The sequence below is a fragment of the Ptiloglossa arizonensis genome, chromosome 5 (assembly GCF_051014685.1).
Source record: "Ptiloglossa arizonensis isolate GNS036 chromosome 5, iyPtiAriz1_principal, whole genome shotgun sequence".
Classification (NCBI taxonomy): domain Eukaryota; kingdom Metazoa; phylum Arthropoda; class Insecta; order Hymenoptera; family Colletidae; genus Ptiloglossa; species Ptiloglossa arizonensis.
In genome coordinates, this window is record NC_135052.1 from 3,374,771 (window position 1) to 3,391,225 (window position 16,455).

At 42.7% G+C, this 16,455-nt stretch overlaps 1 protein-coding gene across 2 annotated transcripts in view; it reads right to left on the bottom strand.

Moving 5' to 3' along the window:
- LOC143146908 (transmembrane reductase CYB561D2) overlaps positions 1–14,946 on the bottom strand; it is a 27,289-nt gene extending 12,343 nt beyond the window's left edge. The window contains exons 1-3 of one of the 2 annotated variants that reach the window (XM_076311650.1): positions 14,792–14,946; positions 12,835–13,090; positions 11,322–11,462 (exon numbers count right to left, since the gene is read on the bottom strand). In XM_076311650.1, coding sequence (XP_076167765.1) covers positions 11,322–11,462; positions 12,835–13,077 — 384 coding nt within the window. In that variant the 5' untranslated portion in view covers positions 13,078–13,090; positions 14,792–14,946. Of the gene's footprint in view, positions 1–6,797; positions 11,463–12,834; positions 13,091–14,791 lie in introns of those variants that run through there. The other variant, XM_076311649.1, reaches the window with a different exon arrangement.
- Positions 14,947–16,455: the final 1,509 nt, after the last annotated feature.

The following is a 16,455-nucleotide window of genomic DNA, read 5'->3' on the forward strand; positions in this document are numbered from 1 at the left end:
TGGTGAAACTTAAAACGTTGATTCGGATCTAAGTGGAACACTGTTATTAACGCGGTATAAAATTTCTTTAATTTTTCATTACGCGTACAATAATAGAGAGTCAAAGTGATTATCGATTTTATAAAATTCGTTTGACGAGGAACAAATTATTTTGAATTAACATTTTGAGTTTAAAGGCATTAATGGAACATAAATATGTAAAATATTTGAGATAATGTATGAATAAATAAATACGTAAGTGATGTAATGTAATAGAACAAATTGAAACTAATTACGTGTAACGCGATTAAAACTTTTATTTAAAATATTCAAAGAAGCTATACGAATACTTTTGGAGTACGAACACTTATTTGTATTTTATTCACAATTTAGAGTTAATCTAATGCGTTTTTTAACAACGGTTCACGAGGTACTCAATTTTACGATTATAATTATTTCATTTCTGCCCGGAATCCATCACAGACTGTCGGTTTTTAGCTCGATAAATGTTTACATCAATTTCGAAAATTAAGGTCAAACGGAAATTATTATTCGGTTAAAAATTATTCGTTTCGCAATTTTTATAAATTTTCCGATTTGTACCAAAACCCAGGAAAAACAGTCTCTCAAGCTCCAGCGATCTGTATTTCCTTTCAATGCTGAAATACAGCAGTTGGTTAAAAAACTAGGAAAAACAATTCGATTTAGGGAAAAGTAACTAAAGTAAACTTTCGCTAAATATACAAATAAATAGATAGAAATACAAAGAAAATAAACATACAAGAAACTGGATTCCCGTATTCTTTCGTGTATTAAGTAATCGAACGAAATCCCTACAAATATTGACACTATTGTGTCAATAGTGACCAGGAGTCAAACTATAACGACTACGAGGGTTCTAAAGTGAGGAATAGGTGATCCATTTTCCACGAATGTACATTCTTTCGCAGCAAAGTCGTTCGATTCCCGTGAAAATCGAACTTCGAAACACCTGTGAACGATCTCGCTCGTTTGGCGGGAAATTTGAAAAAAAGAGAAGTTCGTACTCCTCGATTTATTCGTACGGGACGAATCGCAGCCCAGCTCTGTATTTCGATTGCATCGCGATTCGCGCCACACCCCGTACAGCCAATCTCTTTTCGAGCCGCAACGATTGCGCTTTCGTTCGCCGCTTTTGATTTACATTAATTGATTCCGACCGATACTGTGGCCGAGCGAACGATAACTATGACGAGATTCGATCTACATGCAGATGTATACGAGTCGCAGTCACCGGTGGACAATTTACGAGGAAAAAATGAATTCGGTTTACGGCAATATTGCCGCGCTGTTGGCAATGGACAAAGCGCGTTTATTACGCGCTATGACGTATGTTAATTAAGAGGATAACGAATATATACGTCGCGCGATGGATTGTCCCTGCGCAGAACTTAAAAGACCCTCGGTATTCGATATTGTTCCCACACGTTGCGCCGGCCGATTCGTTTAATTAACAATGTCGCGTTGCGGAACGTGTCGCGGAAATGTAACGCAAAAATTCCCCCGTTTCCTTTTTTCTCTCTACTATTTTTCTTTTTCTAGTTCTCGTCTAATTAAAACCCTCCGTAACGGTCACCGCTATGGAATTTAATATTTCATCAAGGATTACGGGATCCTCGAGCAACGATGAAACGAATATCCTAAAATATCATCGTCCCCGAACGGGATCTACCTATAACCGAAACCGCACTTATTGGAGAGGACGTCTAGCCAAAACCCATGAGAAATTTGCTATCGTTTGCTTCGAATTCCCGTTTTGCAGGAGTAACAATGTACATTCCGTATTCGCGGTACAGTGAAATTTCTGCGTCGTTATTATCGTCGTGTGCGCGAGAAAGGACCGAGTGCAGTTACGTTCGATCGAGCGGAACCACGGAATTTCGTCACGGGCCGGAAACTCGTACCTGGGAAGCAGCTTCGTTCTCGGATACTGATTATAAAAGTTGCCGCGATTTTCGTTGACCGCGAAGCCGACGTCAGTGCGTGATGTACGAGGTGATTCGAAAATGGGTCAAACTTCAACGGAACGGTACACCACCTCACCTTAATCGCGAATGAAATTATTTCCGAGTTCTTTACCGAGACGTAGGTGGTTCTCGTTTACCGTAGAATTCCGTGAGAATGCTTCACGAGCCGACGACGACGTATCGTTATTATATCGGACAATTATCGCGGTCAAGAGGGTATTCTCGTTTCGGGACCGCGAACCATCGAGATACCGTACAGATGTTGTTTATTCAGGTTCCGGCTCGTTGTTAACAAATTACGGGCTAATTATCTTAAATATTCCACGAGATAAAGACCACTACGCACGTTGCGTTCCGAGTTCCGGTTCAACCGGCAACATCGATCGAGCCGTCCCTAATTAGCCGAATCGAGCGATTCAAGTTTACCGTTAATTTACAAGGGGTTTGGTATTGTTCCGAACAGGGTAAACGAGGTAACGGGTCACTGGAAAATGTAAAATTCGATTTTCAGCGTTAATTTTCCTACTTACCTGGACGAAGAGTATCGTGGACGTTGACGTGATCCTTGTACGGCCACTTATTTTATACATACGCGATAAAGGCAAGAAGAACATCGTTGCAATGAATAGACCTTTAAACTTTATCGTACACTCACCAAGTACCGGAACAACCGATATATGTGGTAGTTACCCTTTGTACGCTGAGTCGAGTATGTAATAATGTGAGCACAAACGGTGTTTCCGAGTATACGAAAATTTCAGAAATTCCGCTCTGATACTCCGGAGGGACATTTGGAAAACCCCTTTGAAAAATGTATCGATCGAAAAACCGATATTTCGAACACCAATGAACGATAAATCTCTCTTCGTTGGTTAAAGAGACGAAAAAGTTTTCGTTTTTCGTATTTTCCTCGAGTTTGAAGCTTTAAAGAAATTCGGGAAAAAATTCCCAGCCGTTTTCGGAGATCGAAGGACAACCGTGCACGAGTAAAATCAAAACGCTTGACGCGTGTTAAGCATTTCCTCGTAGGTTCGATTCGAACGCGACCCGGCTTACCATGTCTGCTCTCGTTCTCTTTTAGTCGTAAGACGTGATACGATTAAAGTAATCGCTAGCGTTGCCGGCGCATTTTGCCGCAGTATGTAACCTGACGCTAACTACGACTAAAATTACAATCGCCGAATGTAATCGTTAGCGATCACAATCGCGATTGTAATTCCCAGATGTAATTGCCGCTGGCAGCAATTACAATGGAAATTTCCAAATATAATGGCCACCGAGTACAATTACAAACGCGATATCCTAATTGCGGGACAATTACGATTACACGAGTGTAAATAATCGTTCTGGAAACGAGCGGAATAATCAACGGGATCGAACGTTCCGTTCGTTTAATCCCGAAACAACACGAAGAAACGATCGAGAATCGTTCTGTCGCGATGCAAACGTCGATCACTAGGCTGTTCGATCTCGTTCGACAAGACTTATCGAACGGTACTACATTGAACAGTACTACATTGAACAGTATTACATTGATCAGTACTACATTGATCAGTACTACATTGAACAGTACTACATTGAACAGTACTACATTGATCAGTACTACATTGATCAGTACTACATTGAATAGTACTACATTGATCAGTACTACATTGATCAGTACTACATTGAATAGTACTACATCAAACAGTACTACATTGAACAGTACTACATTGTACATTGTAGTACATTGAACGGTACTAGATTGATAGTACTACATTGAACAGTACTAGATTGACAGTACTACATTGAACAGTACTACATTGATCAGTACTACATTGATCAGTACTACATTGAACAGTACTACATCAAACAGTACTACATTGTACATTGTAGTACATTGAACAGTACTAGATTGACAGTACTACATTGAACAGTACTGTTCGATAAGTTTATAGAACGACAAAACTTATTGAACAACCTATCACATTATCCGACACACGATTTTTTCAATAATCAGTGAACGATCCTTGTAGAGCCACACTCTCCTATCAATAATCTAGAAGCCGAATTACCGTATCACCCCCATTTTTCGAAAAACACGAGTTTTTGTAAAAATATCGAATTTTCGATGTATTCTAATAACGAGGTATTCCACCAAAAAGTAGAAACGATAGAAAGTTTTAATTGATCTTCAAAAGTAGAGGAGAGTTTCACGAATATAACGGTATAACGAAGTTTCAAAATGTGTCGATGCGTGTGGTTGCTCTGCATTATTTTTGCATTTTTACAAAAAGCTTTTTACCCAGGACGAGCTCCCCACCCGCTGAATTTTTAACTATTCGACAATTTGTAATGAAATTTCTGTTAATTGAAATTGATCGAGAAGTACATCATAGTTTGGTGATTGGTATCCATACGTAAAACGGGACAGTACCCGGGAGTATTGAAAAAACAGTTAACATTATTTACACAAAGTGAATGGCCCATTGAACCCCTCGATCGAGACAAGCGAGCAACGGAGCACATGGCGGCAATATAGAATCTATAGAATCCAGTTCTGGGTAGGGGTTCTCGCCCTAGACAAAGAACTTTTCGTAAAAACGCAAAAATAATCCAGAGAAACTACACGGAGCAACGGCACTTTTCGAAACTTTGACATTAATTCATAACTATTCGGTACCGAAAATTACTAAATTGTACATCACTGTATTCGAGAAACTCTCCTCCATTTTTGAAGATCAATTAAAACTTTCCATTTTCAACGTTTCCCGCGATGCACAATTTTCGTCGAAAATCCTGTGTGTTTTTTTTTACAAAGACTCGTATTTTTCGAAAACCAAAAATCGAGACTGATACGGTGATCCAGCCTCCGGATTCTCGTTCGGCGAGTGTTGCTCTACGAGTAACCATTCACCGGTTATTGAAATGCAGAAAAGAAGTTCCAATTTGTCGGACAATGTCACGCACAGACACGAATCCCCACCGGTTGCAAGACGGCACACCAACGGAAAAAACTTCAATGTCAATGTCGAGAACGCCCCTTTGCGATACCATTGGTTGGTGATCCTCGCCACGACGACCACTCGTTTCCCAGAAATTGCACGGTTCATCGTACCTCTCTAGGTCTAACAACCGTTTCGACCCCCTCGCGAAACGAGACACCCTCCACGCGCATACGTAGAGACGATAAGCTCGACGAGCATCGAGTCTCCGCCGACACGATCGACCTGTATTCTTCGCGGGAAGTATTGTTCTTGAAAACGCGATGGCCGCGTTACAATTTCGGGTACAATGCACTGGCATGGGTGACGATGACGCGTCGAGCGATCGTTAAACAATGGACACGGTCGGCCAACGATCGTAAATGCAACGATATAAATCGTCGATTCGATCGTTCCATCGAACGGTGAAAAAACGAACGAACTGGATAACAATGGTAAACGGAACATTTTTTTTGTAACGAAACGGTGGGATTAAGGCAATCCTCGAGTTCGTGGGTACAGCAATAATAATCGAAATCGTGGTAACGGTGTTACCGATCGTTCGGATTCGCGCGCAAAAACGCGTCGAATTTCCTACCGGCTTCGTTTTCGGGCCAATTTCGTTTCGACTCCATTTTCAAGCGGAAACGATTCCTCCTCGAAAAGAATCACCACCCCGAGACACCGTGCACGAGTGTTCCCTTTGTCCCCGTTAATTTCTAATTAATTTACCCGGCACGTTCCATTGGTTACACGTCGAGATACGCTCGGTGAAAGTTTTTACACCGTGTCGGGAACGAGCAACGTTTTCGTTCGTGGATCGGTGTATCGCGTAGCGGTGTTAACACCGAATCGAATCGTTGGTGTTCGATTCCTTTAATCGTGCAACTCGAGCATCTTGCGCGTACATTACGAGGCGAGTTCGCCATGGGGTCGACGGAAAGGCGCTACGCGATGGGGTAACCGGGAATTTTTAGTATTATGAAAAATTCAAACGGCCGCACGAATTTAACGGACGCGTCGTGAATATTTAATGCGTTATAAGTTTGCAGTAAGTTGTGAATTATTCATACAATACGTGAACCCCCGTTAACGGAGTTTAAACTACATGCGTATACGTACCTACCTCGAGCTTCTTCGAATAACGTTAATATTTATAATAACTTACGCGGCGTGGGTGGCGGGGCTGGTGTGTGTGTGTGTGTGTGTGTGTGTGTGTAGGGAGAAACGAGCTCCGTAACGCTCCGGTACACGCCACGTCGTAATTGCGAGGGCGTTTATTCCGTTTTCGTTGTTACAATTACTCGATGTGTAATCCCAATTAAATTTTTACATATTTTAGCATACGAACGCCGACGCGTTACAACCGTGGCCCGAGAACGTTATTAATTGCAGGAAACGTCTGTGATTTTTCGATGTGTGCTCGTACGTGTACCGTGATCGTAATTTATTTACTCGTTCGTTTTGTACATTTATTAGAAATTGGATCGGGAATGTAGCCGCGAATCTCGCGATTATTTCCAGAATCCCCGCGTCACGCGCGGTTAAACATAGTCTTGAACGACGTAGAACAATTACCGATTCCACTTTCGGACTAATTAATGCACAAATAAATTTGACACGCTCGTTAAACCTCGTCGAATTTAACGCGCTCGCCAAACATCCAAAATCGATACCGTTTCGCGAAACTACGTACACGATAAGAGTGTACACAGTCGCGAAATTATTCAATAGAGACAATAATCTCTGCGAGAACGTCGACTTCGATTCCAATTCGGTGTACATTTATCGAACGTATTGCGAACGGATCGATCGAAAATTTTTAATCCGGCTCTCGCCGTATTTCATCTGTTTGCTAACTCTTTTTATTTACATCGTATCTGTACTACCGGTTCTCTTTTGTGTATATAAAAGGTGTATTCGTTCGTAACAATAAGTAAACAACGTTATATAATTGTGAAAATTGATCCGACAGCATTTTTAAAACCGTTTCGGATTTGCGAATTGAACCTTTCGATGAAGCCTTGTCGGATCAACGTTCACGGTCGTGTCGTAGAAACTAATTATTTAAATAAATCGGAGTTCTATCCTAAATGCTTATGTATAACTCTTAACGAATATCTTATTTTATTCTATTTTTTTTTCAATAAATAATTTCAAGAAACGTAAAAAAAGGAGTTACGTATATTCGTTTGCTGTTGGTATCGAGAGGAAGCAAATTTTACAATGTCGCTAAATAATTTATTAATCGTAGAACCGGTTACAAAACGAAAAGGAACGAACGTAAGTATACGAAACGAGAGAAAGAATCGTAGAAATAAAAACTTGAGAAACGATTCGTTCGCGACGTAAATTGTACGTTCTTTGAATTACATTTACATAATTCGTGTCTCTAAGAATAACAATGCGGTACGACGAAATTTCGAAATCGTTATCGATGAATTTCTCATCTCGAATGGTAAAATTCTCAGTTTCCATTTTCCGATTCTCCCCATTTCACCGTCGTGATTATCGTTCATACGTTGTCTCGAGTTCTCTGTTTCCGGAAGATGGTTAAAAAATCAAGCGGAACGAATTATTTAACGACCCTGTCGAATTTATTCATTCTCGACATCAACGAGAGAGTATTAGCTCCGTTTTCCATAAACTTAGTTACACTTTAAAACTATCGCTGTCCGTCGAGAGAAAAAAGATTTTCGCACGCCACGAAACAAAAACTCCTTTTCACTCGTCCAAGGAACGAGTTACTTTTTCTTCGTAAATATCGTTACTCGTTGCGTTTCCTCGTAGCTCTGTGTGCCGACAATTTAACGCGATAAGACCTTAAACCGTAGAATCGATCGATGAAACATCCAATCGATAAACTCGTCGAATCGCGTCCGCGAAAAGTATTCGTTCGCGTTTATTTACTTCCACGGTCGCGGATTTTAAAAACGCGACGAAATATTCACGGGGAAAGTGCACCGCGAGCGATAATCGGTGGTTGCGATTTAAGAACGCGGCAAACAAAAACAAAACATTTTCAGAGAGCGTAAAACAAGAATCGAGAATTACCGTGACACAAAACGGTATAAGTCAAGCACGATGGCATTCCGTTGAAAGCTTTTCGAAATAACGATGTTTAATTCGAACCAACACCGCGCCCCACCGTCCAGTGAGAAATTCGAGGATACGTATTTCTTTCAACGTTCGTACGATGACACGTCAGCGTGGATTAGGTCGCGTAGATTAGGTAACTGACAAACGTTTCGCATTAAATGAAACTTGGCGTGTTTACGTTGGTGTCTCGCGCGAAAAGCCGAGAATCTCCTTCTGGTTCGTTGGTAAAAGAGTCAGCGAACCGAGACAACGACGAGGGAGGGTTCACATCGAATATCCTAATTAAAACTTGTTCGCGTGTTTACTCCGTGCCGTGTGCGCACGCGCGTAATCGAACGCGCGGAAACCTCTACGTATACCGATGTCGCAATCGGTATCGCGTGCGAATAAATATCGTTGCGCGAATATCACGGAAACGGGGAAACGCTTCTATCGGTGATGTCCGATATATCGAGTGTCAACGAACGTATTAATCATCCGGGCAAGGAGATTGCGACGCGAAAAGACTAGCGTCGAGCACGTTACGTTAATCGAATCCGATTGTCCACGCTGGACTCGCTAGTTTAGCGTCGATAAAGCGGAATTACAAGTCCAATGTCTTTCAACTCGGCCACCAAACGCGCATCAATCCGAACGAAGGCTCTGTTTCTCGATATTCCGTGACAATTGTTTTAATTAATTCGAATCCAACCCGGTAATAACCCAACCGGTGAAACGGTCGATCGACGACGCTCACCTTTATCGCGAGGCGAAAAAATAAAGAAAAAAGAAACGCGATACAGAGGGACGCGTGGTCCTCGATTAAACAGAAACGCGATACATCGAATATCGGCTGGTAATTACTTGGTACATCTGTGCTTCGATTATGCGCTTTGATCGCGAGCTACGCTAACGCAACGCGTATTTTCCAACGCGCGTTCGTTCGACCGACGGGACTTCCCCGTTTACCGAGAAACGTTTTCGCGTTTGTATCAGGGATCGCACTGTGACCTATCGTTAACGATATTCATTCCTAGAACACGTACACGCTTTTGTTTCCGCCTCGATTCGAGACTTCCCGCCACGCTTTTATTCGCGGACGTTCAACGCGTAGAGAACGTTAACAGGCTGTAACGTACGAAGTACTTGCGCAAGGTAACCTTGGAACGGTTACGTGTACGAACGCAGACGTTGTTTATATACAACGTTTCTCTTCGCAGTAGACCGGAGGCCAACTAGCACACTTTTCATCGCGTCGTCTTTCTTCAAGGATATACGTACACACGTGTATACACACGTAGACGACGATTCGCTTAAATTGAACGTACAAGTTACTTCTGTCGTTACGAACGATAGGGAAAAACGAGAAAGCGTTATTCAAATGGTTTCCAAGTGTGCATCTGTTGGTCGGGAAGAATCGTACTACCAAGGTCGTTTTAATGATTTTTTTCAAGGTCATCGACATTTTACGCGGATTAACGTTTACCTTTTCATAGTTCGACGTTGTTGTTCGATGAACTACGATACAATGACCTTGGGACGACCTTGAAATTTAAAGAATACAAAAACGGCGCATCTTATTTTATTTTATCGCAGGTGCTCGAAGCGTCAACAGCGTGCATCGATGCATTTTTGTACGCGACAAGAGAGTGCTCGAACTGCATTTTTTATGGTGTTTCGATAGTATGCGAAACGTTCGTATCTTTGGTACTGCGTATCCGTCACAAAGTCGACATGAGAAGAACACTTTGTTCGTGAAATTCTACCAAGAGTTCACTTCAAGTCGATCGGTGTGACGTTGTAGTTCGTTATAAACACTCTAACAACATTACTTTCGATATATCGCTTAGAAACTTTGGCGGAAAAGTCTATCGGTACAGGAAAAAGGAAAGAATTGTTGCGATAATGACTCGTGGTAAAGCTAAAAAAATGTGATCGGAGTATGCGATTTGTAGGCAGAGTGGTATGTACCGAAACAACATCCTTCGCGTGTTCAATTACAAAGAATTGTAAATTTATTTCTTAACGAAGGAAGTGGATATAAAATTGCTACAACCGAAGAAATCGAAGCTAGGGGTCTTGGAATCTGTCAGAAATAATCCACGAATTAGCACTCGTTGCAGAGCACGTTTCAAATACCATCGAAATACCATAAAAAATGCAGTAGAAGCATTTCTCTTATCGTGTAAAAAAATGCATCGATGTAGACACTTTGAGCACTCGCAATAAAATAAGGTAAGTTACACCGTTTCTGTAATTTTTAAACTTCAACTGTCATTTTTCAATTGTCAAGCTCGTCTCAAAGTCGTTACGTTATTAAATTCGTTTCAACGCTATGAGAAATAAAGGTTAATGTACAAAAAGATGTCGATTACTTCGAAAAAATCATTAAAACGAGCCTGGTAGAACGATTCGTTGTTACACTTCGAAACCATTTATTTGAATCGTTCGTAAGAACAGAAATAACTTTGATGTTCAACGTAAGCGAACGCGTAAGAAAATTACCGAAGGTTGTATCGCTTTTAAAAATAAAGCACGAGGAGAAACTGCAGCGATAAATGAACAACGGAGATTCGAGAACTCTAACTTCGGATCTAGGTCGAATCACGGACGGGATATGAAAAATGACCGGACCGGAGCTCCAGATGAAATCAAAAGTTTCGAAAGATAGATGACAAATTGTGCGATTCGTGCGTTAGCGTTTTAACCTAGAAAGAAAAAAAAAAAAGAAAAAAAAACCGAACGTTTCGTACGTTACAACTCGATTACAGATCCAAGATACTCTCGACACCTCGCTAGCTGCCCAAACTTACCCCGTTTCGTAAACAGGACACCTCGATCGTTCACTCGATCGTTAACGACAGTTTGAAAATCTCCGATCGCGATGCAACGGGAGATGTTCGATTCTCGTATCTCCCCAGATCGCGGTTACGCGTTATCTGAACAATATCACGAACTGTCTATAGAGCGAGAGCAACGCGCCCCTCAACGAAAGTACGGTGATCAGAGCCGTGACGGTTATGCAAATCAATTGAACGTTCGGCACCGCGGAGATGTTAGCCAGCCAATTGTACGCGTAACCGTAACACTGCGAGAGCATTCCGATCACGAAGCAGGCTATACCCAAGAAGTTGTGGCCGAATTTGAGGATCACCGGTCTGATAAATTTTCGAAGTTTCGCGGCGACGAATACCGGGTAACCGCAAACGGCGAGAAAGACCATAATGACGAGCGAGGTGATGCCCAGGATCGCGTGAATGGTACGGAAGTGAAATGTCTTCACTCGATACATTACCACCACACCGCCGATGATACAGACCAGCCCGAGAACCTGCAGAATCCAGTGAATGTGTCTCTTGGCACGCCGCGTAAGAAAGTTCGTCAAGATGCTTTCACCAGCCAGGACGACAATGGCCTCCGACATCAGTAGGACGTACTGAAAGGGGTAAGATCGAGTCCGTCAGAAGGGATGGAACTTGCAGTCGTTTGGCCAAGTCGTTAGAACTTCTTTGGCCACCTCGGTTACCCTCTACGAAGGTAGGAGTCGAGGAACGAGCCCGGTCATTCTTGAATTTCGATCTCGCGCACACCGTCACGGTTCGGGACGGGGAGGGAGGGGAGGGTGTGTGTAAGTGGAAAATAAATGGAGCAATTTGAATCGCGCGCAATCGTCCCGAACTGCGGAGGAGACTCTTGGGCAAGGTTACGCGAACTTTTTCCCTCCGTTGAGTATTCCTTCGCTTTTTCTTCACCGCCGACCGGAGGAGCTCGAAAATTTCTCAGCTCGTTTCTTTCTTTTTTTTTTTTTCTTTTTTCCTTTCGGGGGAAAAAAAAATTTCTATTCCTCGGCTCCGCGCAGAGTGGACCGCCGGATATTTTCGTCGAAAGAAAATGTAGCGGAACGAATATCCGAGGAACGAAGTTGTTCGGACGAAAGGGTCGCGCGCTATTTACTTTTATTTATACGACCGGTTTATCATCGATGCTACGGGATGAAAAAAGAAACGGAAGTTCGAGTAGGTGCACGAAATACGACGCACGGTAAGATCGGCGAGGTTCTTCAACCGTGGGTTTTTACCACACTGGGTGGTTAGATTTTCTCTTTTCGCGCGTGTTCATTTTATTCTGCACGCCGGTGGTTTGTCGTTGTTTACGGATGTAAATAGCACAGAGTGCGACTCTGTACAGTTACAACTCTGTACTTGTCCGGTGCTATCTTGCCAGTCGAATGTATTAGCGGTGGATCGATGCATCGTGGACATTCGTGTTTTGCTTCCGCGCGATCGTTTCGGTGGTTTCGCGCGTACGTAAAAATAAAACCCGGTAAAGTCTTACCGCGTTCGTTACCGTATCGCGAAAAACATATCCGAACCGAATGCGAAACTTGCATTCACGTTCGAACACATTCACAGGGTGGATACGTTTCTAAGCTTCGGGATGTCGCGAAATTCGTACCGGTACGAAGGACGGGGTAATCCATCAAATATATACAAGAGGAAAACGAACGGGAACTAAATTCGTACATTTTTTTCTTCGATACTTTTTGTATCGATGTTAACCGAAGATGCATTTCACTTCTAGCTATATTCACGATTGCAACTAAACGGGGTAATTCCGACCGCTCGCTTGTTCCCTCGAAACTTGAGAATTTTTCGCTTTTGATACATCGTTCCCGGGAGTCTGCTCCATAATCGTGGCAATTTTCGTCGAGTGAACGATCAAGGATTTCATTTCAATTATTGAGAAACGATCGGAATTGCCCCGACCTGACTCGGTACTTTGCGAAATATTCCATTTTGTATACATACCCCCAAGGTGCAGAGGGTTACATGGAGATCCATCACCGAGAAAGATCGCATCGAGTAGTACAGAAGGAACACCGTCATAAATATAACGAGTATATGGTTAACAAGATCGGCCGTAATAACGCATATAGTGTACACGCTTCGTTTCGTGTCCAAGGGCTGCATATCCGTGGAAGTATTCAAGGAATCCACCGATGGTGCCTCGACAGTTATGCTTTTCAACGGGTACGACGATATCTCCGCCATTGTTTCCACGAATCTAGAAATCAACGTATAGTTAATTCGTCGATGATCTTACGCAACAGCGTGCAAATCGGCTGGCTAATAACTCGATGCAACGATCGATTTCCCAACACCGTACACGGATATCTTCCCCTGCGTCTCGGGATTCCCCAATCTTGATATCTCGTGTTCGTTAACAGATCGATGTATCGTCTCGTTGCGAGATATTCCATCGTAATTTCTTCACGGTGCACGCGACCGGGATAACTTGGCGCGAGCTGGGAAACTCTCGGCAACGATGCTCGAAAATGTTTACCCAACGGTCAAGGCATCAACGTCGCGATAGTAATTGCTGACAACGATAAAGAGAATTACAAACGAAACGCCTTGGCGCGTGTGTTCGGAGTGATTACGTCTGGGGACGCAACGGTACTGACCCCCTTTGAAATCGTGCCGCTGATCGAAAGAAACGGAAACGAGTACGTTGATCCCGCGATACGAAGGAAACGAAAATTTAAACGGCACCGTGAATTAAATACAATCACCGAGTAACGCGCGATCCGATCGATTGGACGATTCGAAACGATCGAGCGCAAATACGTGTACGCGAATGCATACGTATTTTGCTGTTCGCGAGTGAAGCTGGATTTATTACGAGGAAAACTGATACTCCGCGAGGAAAGAAATATGGTTAAATTACGCAACGAATAAAATCGCGAATATCGAGGAAATCTTACTCGACTCTTTCGCGTGTAATTTTAGTCACTTTTAAAACGATTCGAATCGTTTTTTTTTTTTATATATTTGTACGAATATACGTATATAATTTTTATTTATATATCATGTTCATCCATGTTGCGAGGAATTGAATCGAAACTTGAGAAGAGAACGTGAAACTAAAATACAAAGTCGCATTGAAATTCGTTCGGCCGTTTAGACGCAATTCCGCTAATGTACGTACGCACGTACACGCGAGCGGCAATTGCATAGAGAATTTTAAACAATTTTTAAACGAAGGCCGTCTCTTCAGTCCGGTATATACGTATATACACCAGCATTGGAAGGGAACTTCTCAAAGATTTTTCTCGATTACAATACTTTACTTCCTTACGGGTTGAGAAATAGAAAAGACGAAAAGAGATTCGTTCCCGAACATGATATTTTCCTTGTAGGGCAGCCGTAATCTGTTCGGGCAAATTGAAGCCAGTAAATAAAATAAACAAGTTTCCGGTCGAAAGATGGGGACAGGTTGCGCAGCTACGGTGCATCTGTGTTACGTTTATTTCGATTTATTTTGTCCACAATGTAGTTCGTTAGCGCGCTTCCTTCGTCTCCACTTTTCTTCTATCCGAAATACGCTTTCCGAACCCGCGAGACGACCTGCACTCGAGGGGGTTCCGAACGACGCACGCTGGAATCGTCCAGTAATAATAGTCGCGGTTATTATCGCGGACGTCGCATAATCGGTTACGCGCGAATCTCCTTCTCGTTCCGATCGAGACCGCTCGTCGTTCTCCTCTCGTTTCTACGTCTCGATAACGTCGATTTCGCGTTCCGCGGAAACCGGAGCGCCGTGAAATTTCAACGCGCGGTCCGAACTGCGGTGGTACGAGAGAGTGGAAAAAAAGGAAAAAAAAGAAAAAAAAAAATACCACCCCGCAAAAAACCAAAAAAAAAAAAACAGAACAGAACCCGTAGCGAAATTTCGCGGAATTTCCAGGGAAACTCGTTAACTCACCAGCTCGTTCTTCGCGTAATCACGGTGGACGTTTTTCAAATCGCGGGCAACGTTCCGTTGCGGGGAATCGAGGATTGTTTCGTACCGCGAGACTCGCCGACGACGATGATCCGTCTACGATCGCTGTCATACTGATCGAGGAAATCTCAAATCGACCGAAACACGCCGGTGCCGTGGTATCGGAAGAATCTTTCTTCTCCTTGCACAAGCCGACCCAGATAATTGGAACGCGTCGACGTCGGGGCTCACGTGACCGACCACCCCCCTTCCCCTCCAACACGCTCATGGTTCTCGTTAATTAAAGACGGAACCCCGGGTACGTGACACCGATAATCAGATGTCATTTTTACGCTCGCGTAATCGTCCTCCACCGAAACCTCGACCGTCTCCGTATGTGTGCACGTTGCACTGTTGCAGTCCCCCGCTGCGTCGACGTTTCCCGCTCGAATCGAATGCAATTTCATCGAATCGGATTATTTAATTCGGATTCGATTCAATCGGGATAGAATTATACGAAAGGTTCGACGTCCTTTAATCGAGATTAATCCGTGTTCTTTCGTCGAAACGAATCGAGATCGAAATCGCGAGTCACAGGAGTGTGGGAGGGCCACGTTGTGTTCGGGTGAGCAATTTATTTCGATTTAATCAACCCGGTGTATTTAGCTCGCGCGGCGTAGAGGCGTGCCGGGACACGGCTTCAGCGGGCATAATTTATTTAGTAATAATTGCGCTAATTACCAAACGGGATTATTTCGGTGACGAGTCGGTGGAAAAAAAGAAAAAAAAGAAAAAAAAGGGAAAAGAAGGATACGAGAACAACGTATTTACGAAAATTCGACTAACGAATGAATTAATTCAACGCGAACACCGTTATTTAACTGCATATTTCTATAAATGGGAAACATCTGTGTGTCGCTCGGGAACGTGTGCAGCTTCAATTTACAGGTTACGTGTGCGTTCTCGTTTCGTAGTGATATTTTCGATCAAATATTTACTTACTTCTGCGTTCAATTTGTTCGTTCCGGATATTAATAGGATTAATCGTGTAACGAAACAAATTAATATCCGTGTACAATTTGTTAGAAACGATTTGCAAATTCTATTAATGGTATGAAATATGTACACGGATGTTTCGTTCTAACGTACCATCCCGTTCCGGGATAAAACCTGTGATTGTTAAAATTCAACGAGCACGATGAATTTTCTCGAAAACTCGATTCGAGTCGCGTTATACGATCGAATCGCCGACACGAGACTTCTTTATTCGTATTCGTAGGTATTATTTTTTGCCCGTGTTCTAATACGGTCCAACGGAAGCCGTAAAGCCGCTTTCCGAAAATTTATCAACGAAACGAAAACGAAACATTTCGTATACAGCTGTTAGAATCGCTATGTTTGTTTCGCGTTAAAATTGTTTTCTCCCACGTCGGGTTATTTGTTCGTGACTTTATCGCGTTTAAAATAATGATCGTCGGTGTTGCCAATATCGATCGATTTAAATAGTATAGCTGAAATAAGAGATACAATGGCAAACTGTTGATAATAACGTTAATAAAACAAATTGAACGTGTCGACGATCAGATTGTCGAAATTAGGGCGCACTATTCCGGCATCCAATGGCACTCGAACGATTTCGGTAAAGAGAGTTGATTAAGAGACGAATG